The 24,842-nt window shown below is 37.4% G+C and overlaps 1 protein-coding gene across 4 annotated transcripts in view; it reads left to right on the forward strand.

Annotated features, from left to right (window-relative positions):
* Positions 1-24,842, forward strand: part of BTBD9 (BTB domain containing 9) — a 133,403-nt gene that overhangs the window by 98,290 nt on the left and 10,271 nt on the right. The window contains exons 11-12 of one of the 4 annotated variants that reach the window (XR_012652499.1): positions 20,816-20,894; positions 21,523-22,243. Coding sequence is in view for 2 of the 4 variants with exons in the window: in XM_075042939.1 (XP_074899040.1) it covers positions 20,816-20,894 (79 nt within the window). In the remaining 2 variants the exon portion in view is untranslated. Of the gene's footprint in view, positions 1-8,087; positions 8,257-20,815; positions 20,895-21,522; positions 22,244-24,842 lie in introns of those variants that run through there. The other 3 variants (XR_012652500.1, XM_075042939.1, XM_075042940.1) reach the window with 3 other exon arrangements.

Consider the following 24,842-nt stretch of genomic DNA (forward strand, 5'->3'; position numbering starts at 1 on the left):
TGGGCATGGTTGATGGTTGAACTCGATGATCTTGAAGGTCTTTTCCAGCCTAAATGATTCTATGATCCCTGATATAAAGATAGCTGCCTTCTCATGGTATACTTCAAGATCTTGATTCAAAACGTAGGTGCTCTGGAAGTTCTCAAGGCTGTGGCTGCAGGAACTATTTTCATGTGGATTACAGAATTGCATTTTGCCTAACTTCTTGCTCTGACAGACAGGCATCTAGCTGGCAAAATGCCAGTCTTTAACCTTGAAGTCTACAGACTTAATGTCCTAGTACTGTCTGTAACTATCTGCTCTGAACAAAGACAAAGACCTGGTCCTGAAACTTACACTTACAAAAGCTCAGTGGACTCCCGAACAATTCAATTTAACAAGGACTAGAAAAAAAGAAAAGAAAAGCATCAATTTGAAAAAATTTTACTTCTCTTTGAAAGTTTTCTATCCTCTGCAGTTACTCTTAAAAACTGTATCATCTGTATCTGAGTTAAATTGAAAGGTTTGTGTCCCCCCCCCCCACCCCCTTCAATTTTCAGGTGATTTCTTTGCATTTGACAGCATTTTTTCATGTTCAATTTAAATCTCTTGCCCTTTATGATCAGCAAATTGGATTTTTTTTTTTACAGTCACACCACCACAGAAAAGAAAACCCTTTAAATATGTTAAAATTTTTTTTCAAATAGGATATGCAGAAATGCTGAAATTACTTCAGCTCAAAAATTACTTTGTAATGGCAGATTGATAACTCTAAATACTATATAAATAAGAACATGTATCATATAGAAAAATAAACTTATACAATAATATATGTATATTTATATGTTATATATTTATATATATTAAATATGTAAAATAAATATATAAAATACTATATAACTGCCAAATGCTACAAATGTTAGGACAGGTCTGTAAAGTACAGAGAATCATAACTGCATACAGTCAGAGCTGGACCACTTTTGTTTTACTGAAAAATACTGAAACATGGTACTGTGACCTAACAAGCCATACTCTTAGTACTCAAAACTAGTTGAATGTAGAACAGAAGAGACATCGTCATTCAGTGACTCAGGAACTGGATGAAGGCCCTTATTTAAAAATGTTGGGTACGGTTTCGATATTGTGGTGGAGACATCTTAATGAAGAAAATTGAACCAGTCACTGGTAGGAATATGTGAAGAACTAACTTTTTGGTTTAGTTCTGTAAGTTTAAAAAAAAAAAGGCATCTCAAAACAAATTGAAAATGTGTATCTTTTGCCCTGAAAACAAACAAGTTATTTTCACTCTATGTCATTTGAACAACAACAAACAGATGAGATGAAGAGTTCGATTTTAACCAAAATTAACAGATGTTGTAGTAAGGCAGAGGTGGTACAGTTTGTCTGGCTTACTGTCATAGTGTAATGGTAAAGATACTCCTGCTGGATGCAAAAAATTGTTGGTTTGTTTTTTCTGTCTCTGTCTTTCCTCTTACCATGGTTACATTGTTATTTTACGCAAACAGCACAGCTCGGACAGAGAGAAATCTGCCTCTGACTGCCCTTTAGTCAAGCGATTCAGGCACTCCCCAAGGAAAAGCAAGAATCAAACTCGGGCACTGTGCCTGGGTTTGACTCATCACCAGGTTTAGTGAGACAGTTAAAGATTCCTGCGTTCAGCAATTTGCCTTAACCACACTACAGCGTAACAGGGTGGGAGCAACAGCACCCTCATCTCTTTGTTCTCTGTATGCTTACGAATGCCGCACTCCTCTCTGACCTGAAAGAAATGGATCAAATCTTTTGTTAATGTGGTCAAATTTTGAAACTATTTTTTGTCTCAGCCAAATCCTAATTTTTTAGATGAATACTCGTCCATCCCAGCCCAAAAAGGACTAATCCTGCCTTGGTATAAAAATTGTCATCACTTAGGCTTAAAGAAAATGAGAAGTAGATATGTCCCTGCATGGGACTATGATTGCCTGTTTGACTACAAGTACCTCCCAGAGCAACAGTCAACTAAGAATCATTATACATGTATTTCTGTCAGGCTAAAATATGAATTCTTTCCAAAAAGTATACTCCAGATTACATCTGTTTCTCTTACAAATTTTGGAGATGTGAGTGCAGTCTAAGTGGTTGATAAGGTTTTGAAATCCTGGGTTTACCCTTTCTGACTTTAGTTCAGTGTTTAATATACAGCAGTAGACTCCAGAAAAATAACTCACTTGCTTTTCTCTGTAGGATATGCTGCAGTAGCAAATGAAAGTGGATGGAGTTAAAACATGGGAGAATTTCACAGGGGCCCACATTTGAAGAGGCAGAATACTTGCAATGAGAAAATTTACTTTGCTAGTAATATTCTCTATTCATTTTCCTGTCTTCAAAGACATGTTGATGAGAGTTGTTTCCTTTGCCGTTTGCTACCTGACTTACTGTCTACCCGGACTTTCAGTGGAGTTACAGTCCTTTGTGAAAGTCATTAGCATGCTGTCTCCCAAGTGTCCTGTGTAGTCGCCAAATCATTTTGCTGAATCTCTGGCACAAGGCGTAGGATGAACCATAAACATAGCAAACAGAGACTTCAACAGACACCTTTGATGATCAGTAAGTGGCAAACAAAACCATGAGAAAGAAAAGTAGATTATGTTTAAATATTGGTTTTGGCAGTCTACTGAAGCATGAACTTCCCCTTTAAACTATCAGTATGCTGCTTTGGGTTGTTTTAATGGTATTTTTAATGTAGTATTTTCTGACAATTAATAATTCAATGCTCAACACCAGGAACTGACGGGCTACTCCTAACCTCCTCTTCTCCCAGTTTTAAAAGGCTGAAAACAGAAACTGGATGTCTGTTGTCTTCACAGGGGAAGCTTGCATACCTTATCTAAGTGAGAGCCAATTAATGCATACGAGTTGTGTAATTGTCAATTTTCAAATGCTTTATGGAGGCTATTTTTTTTTCTTTTGCACAATAAGCTGTTTTTCTCTACACAGTATGACAGTAATGAAAAGCAGTCATGTTCCATCCTATTTTTTTTTAAATATTTATGATAAGTGGGCTTGAGTGTGTTAGTGTCAAACAATAGAGACCTGCACTTGTTAGAAGAACTTGCTGACAAGGAGTCTGAAAGTCAAACAAAAAACAGAAGCTAGCAAAGGCTAGTAGAAGTCAGACTTCAGAGTTAAATGACACTTTTGATAAAATAAGCCCTGTAAAGACAAATACGAAACAGGCTATCACAACAGTTATCAACTTTTGTTCTTTAAAGTTCTCTTGTGTAGTTATTGTGAAATGGATCTAATCCGTTGGCAGCAGACATACCATGTTCAATTCCCCAGTAGCAGAAAAGGGTCTTGCTAGAATTTGGAAGACAATGAATATTGTTTATTGATGGGCAGTTCTAAGGCAGCTGGTATCAAGTGTCTATATGGCTGGTTTGGGACAGTTTTATGATTTTCTTGTGGAGGGCATGACTTCATTTTCAGAAGGTTTATAACATATTGCATTATATCTTCTTTTTTTTTTTTTTTTCCCTGCTGGACTCATTAAGAGTATACTGCTGTTATGATAAATGTTTCAAAACTTCCAAACTTAATTTCACATTTCCATTGCTTATTATCTTTTTATTATATAATAACTATTTCAAATCCGAAATTCTCAGTTCAGTTCCCCTCATTTTTTCTCTATAGTTTTTTTATGAATGTAATTAGTACTTTCACATGAAAGGCCCTTTGGGATGTGGATGCAAGATTCATTAACAAAACTTATTAACTGTCTTCTGAATGATTTTTCAAGAATAATTTTCAACTTTGAGGTTTACTGCTCTTGTCCAGGGTTTCATATTTCTATCCTATGATATACTATGTGCATTTCCAGTTTTCAGGCACTGCTGTATTTCCTTTCATAATAAATCACAGGTAAAGAACACCTAGAGAGATCTAGGTCATGCACTTAAGTTCTAAACCAATTTTCAGATGTAAAGAAGAGTGTTTTGCGTGTTGTCTAAGGACTTCAAGTGAGAAAATACTTGTGCTTTATACAATGTTAGTGACAAACTCAATTTTGGATTTTTTTTTTCTGGGTATACTTTTGTGAAACCAGGCTAATCTCTATCATGATGTGATTATTTCTTTTACTGTAGAGATATTTGAAGTGTGTGAATACCTTTCCTCGTAACTGCATGTGGCACGTTAACGTACTCATATATGTAGTTCCTTATGTTTAGCCACAAACAAAGCAGCTTTTGCCTCCTCTAGTTCCTCCACTTCACTCTGTGATCCCATCTCTAGAATTTCCTCACATCCATTTTCATCCATCATTCTTCTCCTTAACCACTTCATAGGACTGTTTTCTCTCATAATAAAACAACTTGAACATTTCTCAGCTGGCTTGCCTTTCCAACTGCCTGTACGCTCAAATCACTTTTTGTGTTGCTTCCCATCAGTATTGCTTGCATCTACTGTCCTGTCATACCTAGAATGAGAAAAGAAGATTTTCCATAATTTTTGTGTAATTCTTAATTCTGTCTCACACCTGAGCTTCCAAGTGCAGGGTGGAACAGAATAAAAGGAACTGCTTTTGTACCTGCAATGTCAAACAGAGTATTTTGACCACGCTTCATCCTATTTTACATTAAGTTAATTTCACAGCGAAACTGTTGTTGTACCTCTTCTGTCAAACAGAGTCTGTTTCCACCATGGTTCATCCTATTTTACATGAAGCAAATTTCACAGCAATTCTGTGAAATCCAAATGCCTCTTCCAGAGCTGCTGAACTCAGTGTAGGTAGTCATACAATACAAAGATGAAATATACCCGAGCAAGATGTCTGGGAAATTGCTACATTGTTAAGCTCAATTTCAAGTCTCACTTCACAAAAATAAACTGAGTGTTCTCATTAATCTGTTCATTATGCCACTAGTAATGCCTACTGGAGCAAGTCAGACAGATATAAAGGGTCATTTTGTGTAATTATTGAGCTTAAAAGCCCTGAATGATGGAGGCATTGAAGTACATATTTTTTTCCTTGTGTTTATATGCTCACATTTTGAAATATTCTAATAAAGCAAAAGAAGAAAGAGGCTCCAGCTTCACAGACCTACCTTATTAAGCACAAAGAATTAAGATTTCACAGAGAGAAACCAGACGTGTATTCCATTTCAGAGCATTAGGAGCCTCTCAGAAGTAGGAAAACCCTGCATCTAACATTTCATTTGCTAGCTTTTATTTTAGCTGAGTTTAGTTTGATTGAAAAAAGATCTAGCTTCTTTTAAGTTATGTTTTTAATGGTGATTCAGGATTACAAGAAGGTTTTCAAATTGTTCATTTGTCTTTTCTTTTTGCCACTCCTACCTTCAGTTCCTTATGGTTGCTTTTCAGCCACAAATATGCATGGATCTTTTGAATGAGCCTTGAACAGAGTAGCAAGGAGTTGCGAACTGCAGTGTCTTAGTCTCCCTTGAATGTTTTGCCATACACTTATTGCAGCTCTGCATGTGCCATACGCATTGAAGTTTTCCTTTGCTCTTCTTTGCTTTGTGACTGGCATGTTCTCATCTCCTCTTCATGCACGTTACTGTGAGGAGAATGAAGAAAACATCACAGTAACTCTGACATCAATTTGGATGTTAGCTCAGTTCTGCTTAGAGAAAATAAGCAATGCCAAATAATACCCATAGTATCAGTACTTGTTTCTTAATCATAGAATCATTTAGGTTGGAAAAGACCTTCAAGATCATCGAGTCCAACCATCAACCATGCCCACTAAACCAGGTCCTGAAGTACCCCATCTACTCGCTTTTTTAATACCTCCAGGGATGGTGACTCAACCACTTCCCTGGGCAGCCTATTCCAATGTCTGACAACCCTCTCAGTAAAGAAATTTTTCCTAATATCTGACCTAAATCTCCCTTGCTGCAACCTGAGGCCATTTCCTCTTGTCCTATCTCCAGCCACCTGACAGAAGAGACCAGCACCCACCCCACTACAACTCCCCTTCAGGTAGTTGTAGAGAGCTATAAGGTCTCCCCTCAGCCTCCTCTTCTCTAGACTAAACAGCCCCAGCTCCCTCAGCCGCCCCTCATCAGACTTATGCTCCAGGCCCCTCACCAACTTGGTTGCCCTTCTCTGAACACGCTCCAGCAACTCACAATGTCTTTCCTGTAGTGAGGGGCCCAAAACTGAACACAGTACTCGAGGTGTGTTCGGCCTCACCAGTGCCGAGTACAGGGGAACAATCACTTCCCTGCTCCTTCTGGCCACACTATTTCTGATACAGGCCAGGATGCCGTTGGCCTTCTTGACCACCTGGGAACACTGCTGGCTCATATTCAGCCGGCCGTCAACCAGCACACCCACGTCTTTCTCTGCCAGGCAGCTTTCCAGCCACTCTTCCCCAAGCCTGTAGCGCTGCATGGGGTTGTTGTGACCGAAGTGCAGGACCTGGCACTTGGCCTTGTTGAACTTCATACAACTGGCCTTGGCCCATTGATCCAGCCTGTCCAGATCCCTCTGTAGAGCCTTCCTAACCTCGAGCAGATCAACCCTCCCTCCCAACTTGGTGTTATCCACAAACTTGCTGAGGGTGCACTCGATCCCCTCGTCCAGATCACTGATAAAGATATTAAACAGAACTGGTCCCAAAACTGAGCCCTGGGGAACACCACTTGTGACCTGCTGCCAACTGGATTTCACCCCATTCACCACAACCCTCTGGGCTCGTCCATCCAGCCAGTTTTTCACCCAGTGAAGAGTACACTTGTCCAAGCCATGAGCTGCCAGCTTTTCAAAGAGTATGCCATGAGAGACAGTGTCAAAGGCCTTGCTGAAATCGAGGAAGATAACACCCACAGCCTTTCCCTCATCCACTAGGCGGGTCACCTGGTCATAGAAGGAGATCAGGTTGGTCAAGCAGGACCTGCCTTTCGTAAACCCATGCTGACTGGGCCTGATCCCCTGCTTGTCCTGGACTTGGCATGTGAGTGCTCTCAAGACAAACTGTTCCATAATCTTCCCTGGTACCGAGGTCAGGCTGACAGCCCTGTAGTTCCCCGGATCCTCCCTCCGACCCTTCTTGTAAATGGGAGTCACATTGGCAAGCCTCCAGTCCTCTGGGACCTCCCCTGTTGACCAGGATTGCTGATAGATGATAGAGAGTGGCTTGGCAAGGACCTCTGCCAGCTCCCTCAGTGCTCTTGGAAGGATCCCATCTGGTCCCATAGACTTGTGAGTGTCCAGATGGCGTAGGACATCATTAACTATTTCCTCCTGGATTAAGGGGGCTATGTTCTGCTCTTCATCCTTGCCTTCCAGCTCAGGGGGCAGAGTACCCTGAGGGTAACTGGTCTCCCTATTAAAGACTGAGGCAAAGAAGGCATTAAGTACCTTGGCCTTTCGTCATCTCTGGTTGCTACATTCCCTTCTGTATCCATTAAAGGATAGATATTCTCCTTAGGATTCTTTTTACTGTTAACATATTTGTAAAAACATTTTTTCTTGTCCCTTACAGTAGTAGCCAGATTGAGTTCTAGCTGAGCTTTTTGCCTTTCTAATTTTCTCTCTGTATGATCTAACAAGATCCCTGTACTCTTCCTGAGTTGCCCACCCTTTCCTCCAGAGGTGATAAACTCTCCTTTTTTTCTTGAATCCTAGCAAAAGCTCCCCGTTTAGCCAGGCTGGTCGTTTTCCTCGGCGCTTCGACTTGCGGTACATGGGAATAGCCTGGTCCTGAGCCATTAATATTTCCTTCTTAAAGAATGTCCATTCCTCCTGGACCCCTTTGCCCTTCAGGACTGTCTCCCAAGGGACTCTCTCAACCAGTGCCTTGAAGAGGCCAAAGTTTGCCCTCTGGAAGTCCATAGTGGTGGTTTTGCTGACCACTTTCCTTGCCTCACCAAGAATTGAAAATTCTATCATTTCATGGTCGCTAAGCCCAAGACGGCCTCTGACCATCACACCTCCCACCAGCGCCTTCCCTGTTAGTAAACAACAGATCTAGCAAGGCTCCTCCCCTGGTTGGCTCACCTACCAGCTGTGTCAGGAAGTTATCTTCCACACACTCCAGGAACCTCCTAGATTGTTTACTTACTGCTGTGTTGTATTTCTAGCAGATGTCTGGAAAGTTAAAGTCTCCCACGAGGACAAAGGCACACGATTCTGAGACTACTGCCAGCTGCTTGTAGAATGATTCATCCGTCTCTTCAACCTGGTCAGGCGGTCTATAACAGACTCCCAGCACAATATCTGCCTTATCGGCCTTCCCTCTCATCCTAACCCGTAAGCACTCCACCTTGTCATCAGAATTGTGTAGATCTGTCAAAACATTCCCTAACATAGAACTTTCTACTGGGTATTGAATTTTTCTCCCATGCCATCAAAGACTTGAATGTCTCTTTGGAGGCCTGTAAAAATTGTCAAGCTAAGAATATAAATAGATGTTTGGTTTATTACTTTGTAATATATCATCTAGAAAAAATACATTTGGGAGGGAGGAAGCTTGAAATAAGAATTATCCCAAAGTCTGTCATTAATATACACAGATACCTTTATAAAACTCTGCGAAGGGCCAAACTGTGCTGGTGAGGCTGAATTACATTGTTCTTTTCTGGGTTGGAGGGAATAAGCAGAGAGGACTTTAAACCCCTAGCCCACAGAAGTGAAATCCTAGGGAATTCTCCAAACCCACAGTGTTCTCTAGGAATGGGTAACTTGATTACTGTGTTACTGAATTACTGTTTACTTCAGCTGGTTTTTGGTGGTGGTGGTTTTGGGTTTGTTTTTTTTAAAAAAAATATTTCAAACAGTAATATAAATCCTGAAGGAAAGAATATGCCTTACTCTTCCAGGAGTGCATAATATACTTATGCTATTCTCTGATCATGCTTTACAATAAGCCCTGGTTTTCTCCTTCTCTTGGATGAATAGCAGGAAGTTTATATTGACTTTTCATGGTAATAAATTCAGATTGAATGGATCTGTGAGCACTTTTGCTTTTGAATTTTTTTTCAAAATAAACAGTGGTAATTAAGTATGTGAAAAATATCTGTTGCATAGTCTTCTATGTAAAATAAAAATGAAAGAAATCATTAACTTCCTTTAATTATTATCCATTTTAATAATTATTTTATAATTATTATTACATTGACATTTTAGTAGAAATTAAACTTCCCAATGGCTTTGCCTTTTTGATTCTTGCCATGTGACTTTCTAAAGCTTCTGTGATAAAACAGCAAACTTTCAAGTTATTCTTATTACAAGAGATTCCATTTTAAGTATAAGCTAGTTCTCACTCTTTACAGGTAACCACTGCTTCTACTGTAAGCACTAGATACAGGAGGGGGGGTTAATAGATGTGTTTTCATTCTGCTTTGAAGAGAGAAAAGGCAGTACTGAAGGAGAGAGAGGCTGCCTTAATTGTTTTATCAACCCCTAAATATGTTTCTGATATCCAGACATTTATTTATTTATTTATTGATTGATTGATTGATTGATTGTTTTTCTGACTATCTTGTTTTCTGGGTTGATATTCATAAAGCATCTTTGGTTTGACCAGGTAGGGATTTGTTTTCCATATTGTGAAAGTGGATGGGATTTCATCTGTCTGATTGTTGCCCTCATTCTTGTGTATTCTGCACTAGCCATCTTCTTTCATCTATATATTCATCTTTGCAGCTACTTATCCCAACTGAATCTGGGCAAGGCCACCTGTTGCCAGAATCACTGATTTTGTGCTACCTTGTGAGTTGTGTAAATCACCATGATGATGTGTCATGGTGCTTTCATCACAAGCTGTTGCTGTCATTTATCTGTCTGAGACGTGGTGTTCCTGTAGATTTCTTGCCTCCCGTTTTGATGACTGTGACTTTTAAAAACATATTAATCCAACATACAGTTACACTTGATTTATCATATTTGCATACATTGATCACATTTACTTTAGAATTTACCAATGTAAAGTCCTGGGTTGGATAACCAGACTTGTCCTTTGTGTTATCTCCATGCATAGTACTCAGCATTGCCTTCCCTTTTGACACAGCAACTTTTCTCATTCGCTGTCCACTAAGCAATAGAGTGAAGACTTCTTGCATGCATATGTGTTTGAGATTTTGTTTGAGCACCCAGTTTCTAGAGCTTTTCAATAGGAGTTTTTGGTGTGGTTTAACTTCTTTTTCTTAAAGACAGTATGAATTTACTTTAACTATTTCACCAATTACCTGCACTTTGATGTTTTATGGTAAATCTGTCATTCTGAGACATTAATCATTTCATAGGCTTTTTGTTGCATATTTCACATACACATTGGGTAGATTCACGTAGACTTCAATGTCTGTCGACTTTCTCAGTCCATTTTCTTTTTTTTTTGTTTTTTAGTATGCCAGAGAGACAGCATTGCTTAGTGGGCAGGTGAGGGGTGGAGGGAAGAACACACCAGAATCTGAGATAATATTACTTATTCTATATATTGTCTTTACTGCTTGTTGTTAGGATAGATTTATACAAACACTGAAATTCAAATCAGTCTTGTGTTTCCCTGAGCCCAGGGACCAGGTTATAGAAGCATTCAGACTTGTTGGTTCTGAGAACATGTTCCCTACATTCCATTTTAAAACATCCTTATTCTCAGCTTCACTTGATTGCCTTCTGCATTTACTTGAACATGGTACCATGCCTGTCTTCCAACACATGCCACCAAAACAGCTAAAAATACTTGATAAGTGTTAGTGATTTAGGTTCTGTAGAACCAATATTAAGTTGATATATATTGTGTGTATATAGTACATAGGGGACAATCCTGGATACTGAAGCTCCAAGACCTGATCTACACATTATTCCTCAGATTAGTCACAAAATTTTGTCCTCTCCTCTTTGTACCCTTTCTTCTTGACTTAGTCGTCTCTGCCAGGCTAAAAAGGAAATCAGATTATATAAACACTGTGGTTTTTAGTGAAAGGTGAAACCTTTATGCCTTTTGAAAAGCTTAAGGGTGCTGACAAAAATTCTGAAAAGAAGATAATTAATTATAAGGAAATGCTTGCTGAGATTGAAGAATGTAAGGTTTTTAGATGGATACCCGAGTAGCCCATTTCTGCAGCAACATACTGGGTTTGTAAGTGTTCCTTATAGTGTAGAAATACATTTATTCCTTGAGAGTTACAGCATGACTATGTTACTGTATTTTGCTTGATTGTACTATGGTCACTTTTTAATACTAAAGATGATCAGTAAAATGGCGAGTTACACATTGCATATTTTATCAGTACCTAACCCTACCTAGGAGATGCAGGCTAAATGTGGATATGATGGGAAATGATCACTATGTCTGTTAAACCTTATAGATAAGGCCTTGCCAGAATTAAATTTTGCTTTATGAGTAAACATTAATTTTGTCTTACAAAATAAATTGTAGTCAGAATCTTGGCTGTTGCTCTGCCTTGCAACAAACACCATTGTTTTCAGTGGTCAGCCTCACTTAAATATACAACCTGTTTGACCTTCTGTTACTTGCCATGAAGAAGCTCTTTGATAGTGTAAGAAAACTTGCTCTTAGTAGGTTTATTCCTCTTAACTTTATTCTGTTGTTCAGCTTTACCTCAGTCTATCTTGCCCATCTCAGATATTTGTAAATTCTATTGTCCTCCTTCTGTGATTAATTGTTCATACAGGCTAAGAATACTTAAATATTCCCCACCCTAAACATTTGGGTCCCAGTTTGTCCTACAACATTACGCAATTCCGGAAAAGCCTGTCATCTTAAGAGGTCTTTGCCAACTATTGCCAGCTCTGCTCAATGTAACAGAAATTCTAATTTTCTGATTAGGAGGAGAATACTACTCCACTCTTGCATCCTGTTAAGCAAGGGGTTTTTTTCCAGTCAGCACAGGAACAAATTTGCAGCTTCTGGTAAGGTCTCGACAGTGTGGATTACTGCTTTTATGTTATGGAAGGATCCTATGGCAGTACATTGCCTTCTCTGAGTCATAATAGTCTCTCTTTTGAAAATAGCTCTGCATGCATGAGCATACTCACATGCATGCAGGCACCCACACGCATGCGCACTCTCAGCACCTTTATAAATAAATATTACTACAAAAAGGTTGTCCAGATTATAGATGTCTCCTGTGAAACTGGCCCATTTATCTGCCTGAGGTAAGAAAGGAATGCCTAATACTCAAACTGTTCTTTTGCGGTTATGGTTGTTTACTTTCAAATTCATTGTTACTTAAGATCATCTAATAACTCATTGAATAGGAGATGGCCAGGTGTTCATGAACTAGAGGTTAAGTTACTATTTTGTCTGTAGCTGTTTCTTACAGGCAAAGTCATTAAATACAGCAACTGTTGACATCTCCTTTTGCAGTCAGGTGTTAACCCATCCAATCTAGAGATTTGTCATAATTAGATTGTTGATATTCAGGATCTAATTTCATTAAAATTCTGAAAAGTACACATTTGCTTATGCTGGCCAAAACAGATGTGGTCTTCAGTGTTACAAATATCCTGTGTTGAGATATATGCAGTATTAAGCAATTGATTTATTCACAGTAATGTTTTTACCAGGACAGATTATATCTATGAATCACAAAATGGAAGAATTATTATATCTTTAGGTTCGTCCTTTGGGGATATCTGCACTATGTGGTATGTGGTGTATTTTTTTAGAAGAATGCTCCATCAGTTTGTTTCATATACTTGAAGGGATTCTGCTCTTTGCTTTTCTATCACACTGAGTTCCCACAGTAAGAATTGTTTTTTCTCGATACCAGTACTGAACATCATATTACCTTATTACATTCCATTATTTTTCTTGTATCCCTATAAACCAATTTTTCTTTCTTAATGGATTTCATGTACTTCAGCTACATATTTATAAAGTCATTCTGCCTTTTTCCTTTTACCTTGGTTGCTAATAAACAAGATTTGCCTGACTTTTTGTGATCTTTCATCATGAGTCAAGTTTCCTGTGTTTTTAAAATTATATCTCTGAATTTTACCCAGCTCTTTGCCTATAAATTTTTAAGGTACAGAATTACAGATTAAATACTAAAATTTAGTTTATCAGAAACTATTGCAGGGGAGCTACATTTTTTCTGTTCTATAACATGGTAACAGAAGCAAAACTTGTATTTGTTATTTTTGTCTGTCTTGGTTCACTTCAGCCTCATGTCTAAAATTACTGCAGTCACGGATGTGGGTTCAGGTTTTTTCTAGGTGAGTTTCAGTCTGAGGTCACAAGGCTTTGTTTTCTGACCTTGAGGTTAATAGGTAATTCAGTGTAGTAGTAGAAAGGGTTACAGTTTTCCTCCCTTCCATTAGCAAACCTTAGTATGCTTGTATTGCTGTTATGAGGAGGCACATGCTGATTTACTTTTTTCACTGTTTTATTCTTCTCAGAGGCTGTGGTTCAATTTACTGCATTCCTTGGAGGTTTGACATGTCAATTAGATGTTATCAACAGTAATAGAAGGGCGGTTGCTGTAAATGTGAAGTTTTTACGAGTGGGCCATGAAATCATACCCAAGGGAATGTAAGAGAGAAGTGCAATAAATACAGTGTTAATCTACATGCTACAAAGGAACTGATTAATAGGGAGCATGATTCTGTCTCATATCTCTAAAAATATTGTTTATATATTTGCTGTTAATCAGCTATTCCGTTTGTATGAAAATTTATGTAATAAAAATAGCTTACAGTCTGTTGTAGGATTATGGAGGGAAGAAGTCTTCAAAGTTAAAAGCAGCCTGCTAGTTGTATTAGTGGATATGTTAATGTGTTGGATGGTTTTTCATATCTTTGCTATCTACATGAACATCAGGAACAATAACTATTTCTAATGAGTAAGCACAACAAAAATAATTCAACCTCTAGGACTGTGCAAGCTTGTCTTCTGCATGTGTGCTCTGGTGTACACAAAAGTACGTAAGATGAACTCATAGGTCAGGTTACTCAAGTTCACAGCCTCTGTCCACCACCACTGCCATCCCCCAAGGACATATGTGTAGATACTACATGCACAGTTCTTGACACGGCATAGAAATTTGGCTCATGGCATTCTGCCAGTCGGTTACCAGAAAATTGCTAATAATTTCATTTTGTTTAAGATTTTTAAATATGAACTTTCTGTCTGGAAGTACAGGAAGACAACCTGTTGAAATTGAAAAAAATGTGTGAGGAAGGTAAATTATATGAGTACATGGCTTATGCAGTACAAAAATGCTACTGGATGTCTACATTGGCATATGAATATATTTGAAAATTGGTTACTACATTTAGTTAGAAAAATAATTACTACATTCAGTTTTACTATTGCTCAATTTGACTATATTTTAACATTTTCTTTATGCAATATTTTTTTCTAAAACAGCAAATATGTCAGCACTGAAGCTGTGAAAGCAGGGGTTGCTATAAGGAATCTTTTATGCTAGAAGCTTTATAAAGATGTCAGAAAGTCAATATAGACTTCATTAGATATAGTTTATGTCAGAATTTTTATTCTAATAGATCTGCTTTATCAAGCCCATGTTTGGTTTCTACAATAAATCATATCCAATAAAACATTTATAGCGGTTCAGTAAAGTGTTCTTATTTGTTTGGATTAGTGGGAGGGACCAATCATAGGGCAGAAATAACTACCAATTTTGTTCAGATGCTTTCAAAATTAGGTGTTCCTTATGGGACATATATATAGAATAAAAATTTCTGAGGGGAGTTTTCCCAGAAGGTGGGAATACATTTTTTACATGTCAATATATAAAGCTGTTATGTAACAAATACTGAGACAGGTGATTTTTAGTATTTATTATTCTCATTTATTCTAGACACTCATTATATTTCTCTTAGCCATTTTTATTACCTCTGCCATTAGTACTTCAAGTCCTTTTGGGGTTTTTTTTCTCCTTATTAGACTGGATAAAGTATATTTTCTATCTCATCAATGGACTTACAGCATAAGCATAAATATAACCAAGATGTATCATTAGGTGAGTTTTGCCTCTGCCGCTGAGAGCAAGCTGTTACTTCTAGCCTGCACCTTCCTTGCTTCCTTAGAAGTACTATGTTTGATGGGCCACCTTTTGAGAGAGTGCTATCATGGTGACAGCAGAATAGATGGAAACTCATTTTTAGGTCTCAGGTTTTGGTTGAGGCAGGTGGGACTAGAACCACACTTAATTTGACTTTAAAAACCAAAATGTAGATCACCTTTGATTCCTCATGATATTTTCTTTGTCTTCCCCCTCAGTGGCTTGGGAGGCTGGATGGAAGGGGGGTGGCTGAGCCAGCTACCCAGTTTGATTTCTGTGCTTTATGAGTGTGACTCTGAATTAGTATGTTAAATTACAGCTTTAACAGGAGAGGGAGTATTACTTTGCTTTATTGTTTAGTACTGTTGCAGTGGAAAATGTGTCTTTTATAGGCAATTTATAAGGTAGCTGTAGACCTTTTTAGTATTTTATAAAGAAAAATGTCTGTATAGCAGTAACTGTTATAGCATTTTTAGTGTGCTTCTGTGTTTATTTTGTTTGTACTCCATAGTAGAGGTTAGTATGGTATTCATTAATAAAGCAAGGGGTGTAACACATCATGCAGAACATACTACAGTACTTCTCGAGTTTCAGTTGGCTTGCTTATGTGTGCATGCAATTTTTTATTTGACAGCATCACATGCTAGTTACTTGCTGTCTGTTTACATCAGTACAGTCATCAGACTGATATATGGAAAGACAACACAACTCTTCTTTTCCTGTCATCTGCTTTTACAAATATCTCCTCACTATTCCATCATACTGAATGCTGTATTTCATTAAAACAATATGTAGTCACAGTTGAAAAAGTCCACATTCAAATAAGCTAAGAAGTGTTTTGTTACTTACTATAGAACAAGGCATATGTGGAGAAGCGTTAGAAAGGAAAATGGAGGTTACTTGCTGGTAATTGACATTTTTCAGGGTCTGTTGTTAATTTCTACATTTGCTTCCAACTCTGCTTTGCTTTTCTTCTTAGAGTGAGGAACAAAAGATGGAGGTCACCTTGTATGTCACCTTGGAAAGTGAGGAGACACAATGTGCACAGACAAAATATACATGCTTAGCCTAAAGCAAGCCATGATATGAATATGTTATGGTTATTACAGCTTGATGAATGTTAGTTACATGTAACAGCTTTCCCTTTCATCTTACATCTTTGGCAGAACTTGGTTTCAGCTATAATCCATGTCGCTCTGGTAATCCCACAGTGTGGTAGTACTCTGTAGTGCCAGTGGCTCATTAGAAAACCTCAATAAAAGATAAGCTTCCACTTCTTTCTTAATTTGTTCTTTCTGGAAGAGAAGGAAATAACGGGAAAGTGTCACTATTTATATCTTATTATATTTAATAAATGTTTAGAAAGATAGCAGCTTTTCATAGAAATAACTAGGGAAGGATTCCAAATGCTGAGAAAAGCTATTAAATTAAGAGGTGAATTGCTATTTTGGAGCTATAGATAGTTTAAGCAATAGCAAGCTATTGCTATGATTTACCTGGACATCAGTATTTCTTGCATTCTTCTTGCAATCGTCTAATAAAGAAAAAGGCAGGAAGAAACATGAAAGTGGAGGGGTTTCTAATGATTTTCTTCTTCCTCTGAAAAGAATAGGTTGAAGAGATTGTGGGATGCACAAAGCCATTGAGTTTTCAGTGACAGCTGTTGCCATTGGAGAGATGAAAGCACTTGGCCCAAAAGTGTTTATATATTTGAGCAGAGAAAGTGATTTTCATTGCAAGGAGCTCTGAGTGAGACAGGCAGAGTCAGAGAACAAGAGAGCAAAAGATAATTATCTAAATTATGTTCAGACTATTATAGAAGACGAATATAGTTAAAATGTAATTAAATATGACAGGCTTCCAGGATGCAAGATGGCTTTGGAATGCTAATCATCAATTACTGGATCTCCTTAGGGGAGTCAGGCAGAACAAGAGAGTTAGAAGTCGGGTGGCTGAGGTGAGATGTAGAGTGTTAAATAAAACACTGTAGGACTGTAACAAGGCTAATTTCTTTTGGAAAATGGAGCTGTAGTGTCAGGGGACCTTTGCTGGCTGAACAACTTGTAGTGCTGCATTTCAGCTTGAGGACCCTGCTATAAATCTGACTATAGGCTGCTAGTCCTGAGTCTTCTCTTAGAGATGTAAACCTCAGCTTGAGGTAGTGATTATTTCTGTTGCGAAAGTAATGACCAGGACTGCTGCAGATTGAGCAGCAAATCTAAAATGAATCAATCAGCAAGACAGGTGTGAAAGCAGAAAAAAAGATCAACACTTCCTGAATACTTAAAAGCTAAACCCTGAAAAATCAATTTGTTATAGGGCCACTAATAAGGAGTACAGGGATACAGAAAGTCCAAATACGAAAATGTCAGTTTGTGGGAGAGGTAAGTTCTGATAGCTTCTATATGACCATGTCCGAGGTAAAGAAGGTGAAAGTATTACCACCAGCTTGAAAGGTTTGTTTGCTTGGCATATGGGGAGTGAAGGTGAAGAAATGGTATCTATTACCCAGAAGTATCTAATCCCAGACCAAAAATGAGGTGCTTTTGATATGTTTTAATGCTGCTGTTCCCGGAATACAGTGACTTATGTATCAATCAATACCAGAGCTATGTATAAAGTTTGGAGGAAATTTTTGTAAAGATCGACGAAAGTGATTTTGAGGATAGAAAGACTAGCTTTTGTGAGGTAAATATAAAATAAGCACATACACATGGCATGACTACAAAATAATTTGCAAAATAAAATTTCTACAGAGGAACTGAAATTATTACAATAGTACCAGAAGAGATAACTAGTAGTAAAAGAAGAAGATTAAAAAGAAACTTAAGGCTTACCTGTGATGCCTTTAATTTAGTGAAGAAACAGCACTGAACAGTTGTTATGGCTTGATACATAAATAGAAGTCTTACTGAATTTGTTATATCAGCAAAAAATGCAAAAAGAGGGCAGATATGCCTTGATAATGTTCTGTCACTAATCTCTCTTCTCATATGAGTATAGTTACACTGCATAAATTATCTCTTTGCTGCATAATTATATCTGTACTGGAGAGGTATTGCTTTGGTATATATTGATGTTCTCAAATGTACTGTTACAGTTAAAATCAGTGCAGCTTTCTAGTGAAGAAGGTTTGCCTTGCTTATTTCAAAAGTGACTTTTTCCAAATCCATTTGGGTTGTTTTCTACTTTGTTTTTTCCTTTTTGCCAAGGAAATAAACTAAGAGACCTAATTTTCTCATTATCCCATCAAGTACTAATTCTCTAGTGGCAATATTCTTGAATTTTAATAACTTGAATTTTAATAACTGTTCTACAAATTGTTTATAATTTTGACTTTCTTTTTCCAATGGGAAAGGAATAAAATGGACACATACCAAAACAGTAAATATTCTCAGGACCAAATTTATTGAAAACCCTATCACGCTTCAAGTCTGAGGTCCTCAAGAATTTTTACTATTTTCTATCATGTTTTAATATTATTAAAAGTGTAATATAATCCTATCCTAATAACAGCATTGTAGCAGAAAGTAAGGACTTGTAATGCAGTGGGAAGTGGAAGAACCTGGGAGCTTCCTGGAAGAGCTGATCAAGAAGTGTGTTGTCAAAAGTATCTTCAGAGGTCTTTTTCTCAACCTCTCTTAATATCTGTCATGCTTTTCAGTTTGTATTCCCATATACATGCGTCAGCTTCCTTGTTGTCACTTCATATGACAGACAATGGCATTTAGTGCCATCTTTGGAAAATTTGCACTGAACTCTTGCAGTGTGTGTTTGACCAGTGCTTAGAAGTACTATAAATAAATACAGACCCATTTATGTTCTAATCTATGATCCCTAATTAACCTATTTTCTCGTCACAGAACACAAGCTCTATATCAGAGGCTAGGAAGGCATGGGCTGTTCTTAATGACTTCTTTAGGATCTTAAACTCTTTTATCTAGAATAGCTTCAGAATATTTTCCAAATCACTATACAGGGAAATCTGATTTTTACATCATCACTCTCCCTGCATAAAGTGTGTGCATGTGTAATTGTGAAAGCATGTACATAATGCAAACTATGGCAATACTTTGTTATGAGAAGTAGTAGTGTTGAGGTCATCTGATTGTCTCAGCCACTCATCTTTGGGACTCTATACTTCAAGGTAACAAGTTACATTCGACCATGAAAATTGACTGACTGGCTGTACTAGAATAATATGAGAAGGAAACTCAAGCAGAATTGTTCTCCTGTTTAGGGAAAAAAATGTTTAAATCATAGCAGTCTTTCAGATCTTGAGACAGATCAACGAAATAGTCCATTCTCATTTTATATTTTATTTAGAGCTTGAAGAAACAGCCTGAGCTTTAAGATAAGGAGGACATAGCCATATAAGGGGTATAAATAAACCATGCTGTGAGATAGATAACTGCTGTATCTCTGAGGCCTGACACAGACCACGACTTTCTATTATGATGAGTAACTGTAGTTGCATCCATTGCTTCATGCAATAATACCAGTAAACTACTTGAAATTAGGTCTTGATTGGGCTCATAATCTTCTTTAAGCAAATGTAACCTGACAGCAGTAATAAAAGTAATAGTCAACTAAATTAAACCCAGAAATGCTATGTTTGTGACAAAGAGGTTTTCCTACTAAGGGAAAATTCAAGTGCCTGACAAGTAGTCAGCAACCAAGCTGTTCATACTGCCAGGCTTTGGGGTAGTCTTCTGGTGGCGAGTGGTATTTATTCCAGTTTTGCTTCAGTCCCTTATTTCTTATACGAACACTTCTGAAGGTATTCTGAACACATTCAGGAAAACTATGCAACGTTCTTCTTCTGTAGTGAGTTAAACAAGTTATACTTAACTACATTTTATTTCTGAAGTCACCTGTGATAGAGTCTAGTTTTGCTAAGAAGTTAAATTCTGTATATAGCTTCCATGTTTTATGAATATAAAAATTTAAATTCTAATGTGTTCAAGTACTAATCTAGTGTAGTGGAAGAGTGGCATCAAACTGAAACCTCTAGTTCCTATTATTCTTTTTGTTTCTTCTGTTTTACTGTCAGTGTGTTCTGTAAGCACAGAAGTATGGTAGGAATAAGTATCCTTTTCTGACTGTGTGTTAGGCTACTTGAGGTGTTGTACCTTGCCCAAATCAAAAGAGTATGAATGAGGAAGGAAGATTTAGTGGTCCCAATCTGCCTATAGTGTTCTCAGTGTAGCCCAAAAAGTTACCCTCCAGCTCAGGGGGTGGTCTGTTCTCCCCACTATCTCTGTGTCAGCATAAGGAGATCCTCACAACCTGGACTGTGAAGAATGTTTTCTGTCACTCGTAATTTATTGGAAGGACCTTGGCCCACACAAGGGAAGCTTGGCTCCTCTGCCTCCACTGCTCCACTTAGAGTCAGAAGAGTTTGTCTGAGGTTTTGGGTGGTGTTTTTCCCCTCGAGTTGTAATTTTCTGTAACCAAGCTCTGATGATTTCTTATGGGTAGTTAACAGATAGATGCATTTCCTTTTATTTACCTCATCTTTTGTTTATCTAATACAGTCAATATTAGTAAAGTATTTTGGACTTTGATTCAGTTTTTTTATATGCAAATTATAGTAGTATAAGGTATGTATGGGAAACATATAAGCAGACTCAAGGCACGTAAATATAAAAATGAACAAGGAGTGCTGGAAATTCAGGTGACGAAAAGTGTTTCTCCATTTGCCCTGTTAAGTGATAATAGTATGTACTGTCACTTGAGTGGATTTTCTGTATATTTTACTGCAAGCTGTTGTGACAGTGTTTAATATTTATATGTCTTTCTGGACTTTTTTGTAGATCCTGGCAAACAATCACTTTTGATAAACAGCCTGCATCTTTTATCAGAATAGTTGGAACTCACAACACAGCTAATGAGGTAAGGAACTTTTAAGAAAATCTATATTCTTCATGAATATACAACAGTACAGTTGCCTTCTAAAATGTATGTATTTGCATAAGATTGTCTTATAATTAATTTTCATACCTGGTAAATCAGTTAACCAATAGTGGCCAAACCAAGAGATTTTTTTCAATTCATTTTATACAGAAAAAAATATATTTTGCCCTAACCGATCAAGTGCAATATCATCCTATTTTTGTTTACTTGTGCTTCTGTCTTTTATAATTGTTGTGTATTGTCTCAGAGGAAGTCCAGATTTTACAGCTGACTTCAGTGAAACAATTTACAATATGTGAATTCAGGAATACATGTAAATCTTTGTGAGATTAGGACCTTATATGATGAGATTGTAAGAGGCACTAAAAGCTGCTGCTTCTGTGTGTATGCATGCATGTCTACGTCCCACACATGTAGTTCACCACAAAACATTGTATTTTCAGACTTTCCAATTTATTTTGGTTAGCACTATTACATTTGTAGTAATTAGTTTGTCAACTCTAACAGTATTAGGAGTCAGGATTTCTGATCATATTTAGCATGTGGGGTTGCTGGTTCTTAAGCATTGGAAGAATTGTCAAATAGCATTGTTCATGTCCAATTTCAGAGCAATTATTGCAAACATATGCACCACCAGATGTCAACAATGTCTCAGCAGACAGTTGGAAAGAAGCTGACCAATCAACTGAACTGGCAATATAATTTTCTTTTTTTCTTTTTTCTAAGCACTCTCTCTTGCAGTGTACAGTTCCGTCTTAATCAGTGAGTTCTTAGAAATACAGAGTCAGAAACTGACTCCAGAGTTGTTGTATATGAGTTAAGAAGGCCTTTTCCATTACTGATCCATACAGTCAGTCTCATTTGTTGTCATGCCAGGCTTTCTAATTTCTCATCTCTTTATTAGTAAAGAATGAGTTACATTGCATAAACTTGGCAAATCAGCCTACCTGAAACATTGCCTCCAACTTTTAATTCTTAAAGTTAGCTTTAAGCCCTGAAGAGTAAGGGACTTCTAAACATAAGTCTAATTTCAAATTGGTTACTATTTCCAACTACTATCCTGTGTAGTTATTTATATGGAGCACTGCATAACTATAGTGAAGATCAGCATATGCAAATCGAGGTTACAGCTATTCATGTAGTGGCTCAATGGAACTATAAACACATGCTGCTGTTCTAGGTCTTTCCTCTTTTGTCTTTAAAATCTGTACCCAACATTAACTTTTTTTTTTAAAACTATTTCTCCTAAAGCTTGTAGAGGAGGAACATTATCAACATGCACATACTGACGTGCGGAAAACAGGCTCCACAATCAGTAAGATTGTAAAGTAGGTATGCTCATTCAGCATTGGGCAGCATGGGGGGTAGTCCCACCAAAGTCGTGCGCGCCTGACTCGGCAATTTGCTTCAAGTTTATACAGTCAGATGTCACATATTCACAATACACCTATACATATGCGTGACCTATCCCTGCTTCATATTAAAATTAGCTCCAAGAAGTCATTTCCATAGTCTCCTCTCAACTGCGCTTGTGCAGTGCCTCCTTATGGTGGTCGTCTGGTGGTCATAGAGATGAAGATAGACGACTCCTCTTCATCACCGCTAGTAACCTCTTTCCTTGCGCAGGCTCAGTGGTTTCTTGGTATTCACCCAAGCCGCAAGACCAGTCTTGGCTGGTTCTTGGGACCAGCTCCTGCTTCTTATCAGGAACTGTCTCTGCCTCGTTGGCTGGTTCTTGGGACCAGCTCTTCTTATCAAGGACTGTCTCTGCCTCAGCTAATTTCAACAATGTAAGCGCTAAACATTATCTTTCATCCCCCTGTATTATATCTACTGAGATTCTTTTGACTCCCCTTGTCTCAATACTGCTAAATTACATTGTTTAGATATATATTAAACAGATGGTCTGTAACATTTTGTCATAAATTTTCATTTTCCAAAGAAGGCAGCAAAGTATTTTTCATACTTCCAGTTTAAATAATAACAGTGTAACCAAAGTCTTGGTTTGTTCTGGAGTCTTGGTAGTCTCTTCAGTAAGAACACAAGCAGTTTCCAGAATTACTTGCCCACAGCTGGTTGTATTTTATGTCAAACCATTTTCATTTTAAACAGAAGATGCTAATAGCAGCATATTCTTATCAAGGAGTTTTACTGTAATAGGTACAAAAATACTCCCTACTTTTTCTACCAACACATACCTTTGAACTTTGAAGCACAATCTGTACTTTCCAAAGGGAAGAGTTGATTTTTTGAATTGTAAAAAATCCCATAAAATTTCTCCATGATTTCATCTTCCAAACTCATCTTTGCCTTTGCCATGTTTTCCATGTTTTGGATGGCATGATGTTCACAGATTTTTTCACCTGGCATTTGAGTACTTTTGGTATGTTAGAATGTGATAAAGCATAACTTTTTTTTTCTCGATCTTCCAGACATCTTACTTTTATAATGAAAAGGTTTATTTTTCCTTAGCCCTTCTTATCATTTATTTGTCAGACAGGTCACCTGATACTTTGCCTGTGTAAGTTTTATCTTGTTATTCCTCTTCAGTATTACTGACCTGGAAAGGACACCTAGTTGCTAATGTGAGAGCTTTATCTTACAAATTACTGCACCAGTGTATATGTACTTGGCCTTCCTGCTTTGTATGTTGGACCTTTCTTAAAATATCCATGAGAAGTATAATATGCTGTTGATAAGAGAATAATGCTGAACTGTCATCTCTGCCTCTTTAGAGAAACACATGCAAGATTATTTGTTTTAGTAATACTGTTCTGGAATACATAATTCCAATATTGGATGAAGCAGATGAGCTCAATTGTATTTCTCTGTCCTCTGCTTCTTTCACAAGCTGTGTTCTCTGTACATTGAAGTGGCAGAGTAACTGAAAGTAATGTTGTAAATTCACAGGCTTGTTAATGTGCCAGATACTGAGTTGAGCATTATTAATTTAGTATGAAAGAATCGGTAAAAATGAAAGTTATAATTTAGGAGTTGGGTACTTCAGACTTTATAGACTAGTATTACCTAAATGTCAGTGGTATCCATACTATATTTAAAAAAGCATGCATTGCTATGTAAAGCGAAGTTTTAAATGAGAAACACTATTGGTGTGGGATACAGTAGAAATATGGAATCTTCTGACTTGGAGACCTCCACCCCATTCTTTAGACTGTGCTGCCTTTCAAGGAAAGTAGCATATTACAGAGGTGCACTGATGAGATAATGTTTGTTCCCACAAATCCTGATGCTGATAAGTGTGGCTGGAAGAATGAAAATAGCTGTTACTTTAAAAACATGGGAGCGGGATGAGTATAAAGGGGCTTCTCAAGCGTAGCTGAATGCAAAAATTGGCTTCTCAAGGATTGTAACAGATGGAGAGAATTCATGCCACTGTAGAAATTAATTCAGCTTTAGAAAAAATCTCACCAGAAGAAATGCAGAGAAAAAACATTTTGTGCACCTGTGTATGTGTGTGGGTACAGGTGTAGATTTGTAATCTGTTCATATGTGTATATATAAAGGCATAGCGATACATCTTTATATGAGCATGTGTGTATATAATTAGAAATATAAACATGCATCACTATGTATCTGTATAAAAAACTGCAAGAAATCTTACACTGAGAGGCACAAGAAAATATAATGGGGATAAAAAAAACAGTGACTGAGTTTCATGTATGCTGTCAGAATTTGAATTAACTAACAACTTCCTCAGAAAAGACTCAGGGGCTATTGCAGACATGTCATTGCAGACGTCTGCTCAATGTGCACTGGAGCAGGGGTTGTCAAAAAGAGTAATAGGATTTTCAGTAGTATTGAAGAAAGGCTAGAAAATATATTATTCTGTAGTCTTGTATGAATATGTAGTGTACCCATGTCTTGTTTATGGTATTTGATTTTGCCCACATTAACTTGAAAGGGTCT

This window comes from Buteo buteo, chromosome 12 (genome assembly GCF_964188355.1).
Source record: "Buteo buteo chromosome 12, bButBut1.hap1.1, whole genome shotgun sequence".
NCBI lineage: Eukaryota > Metazoa > Chordata > Aves > Accipitriformes > Accipitridae > Buteo > Buteo buteo.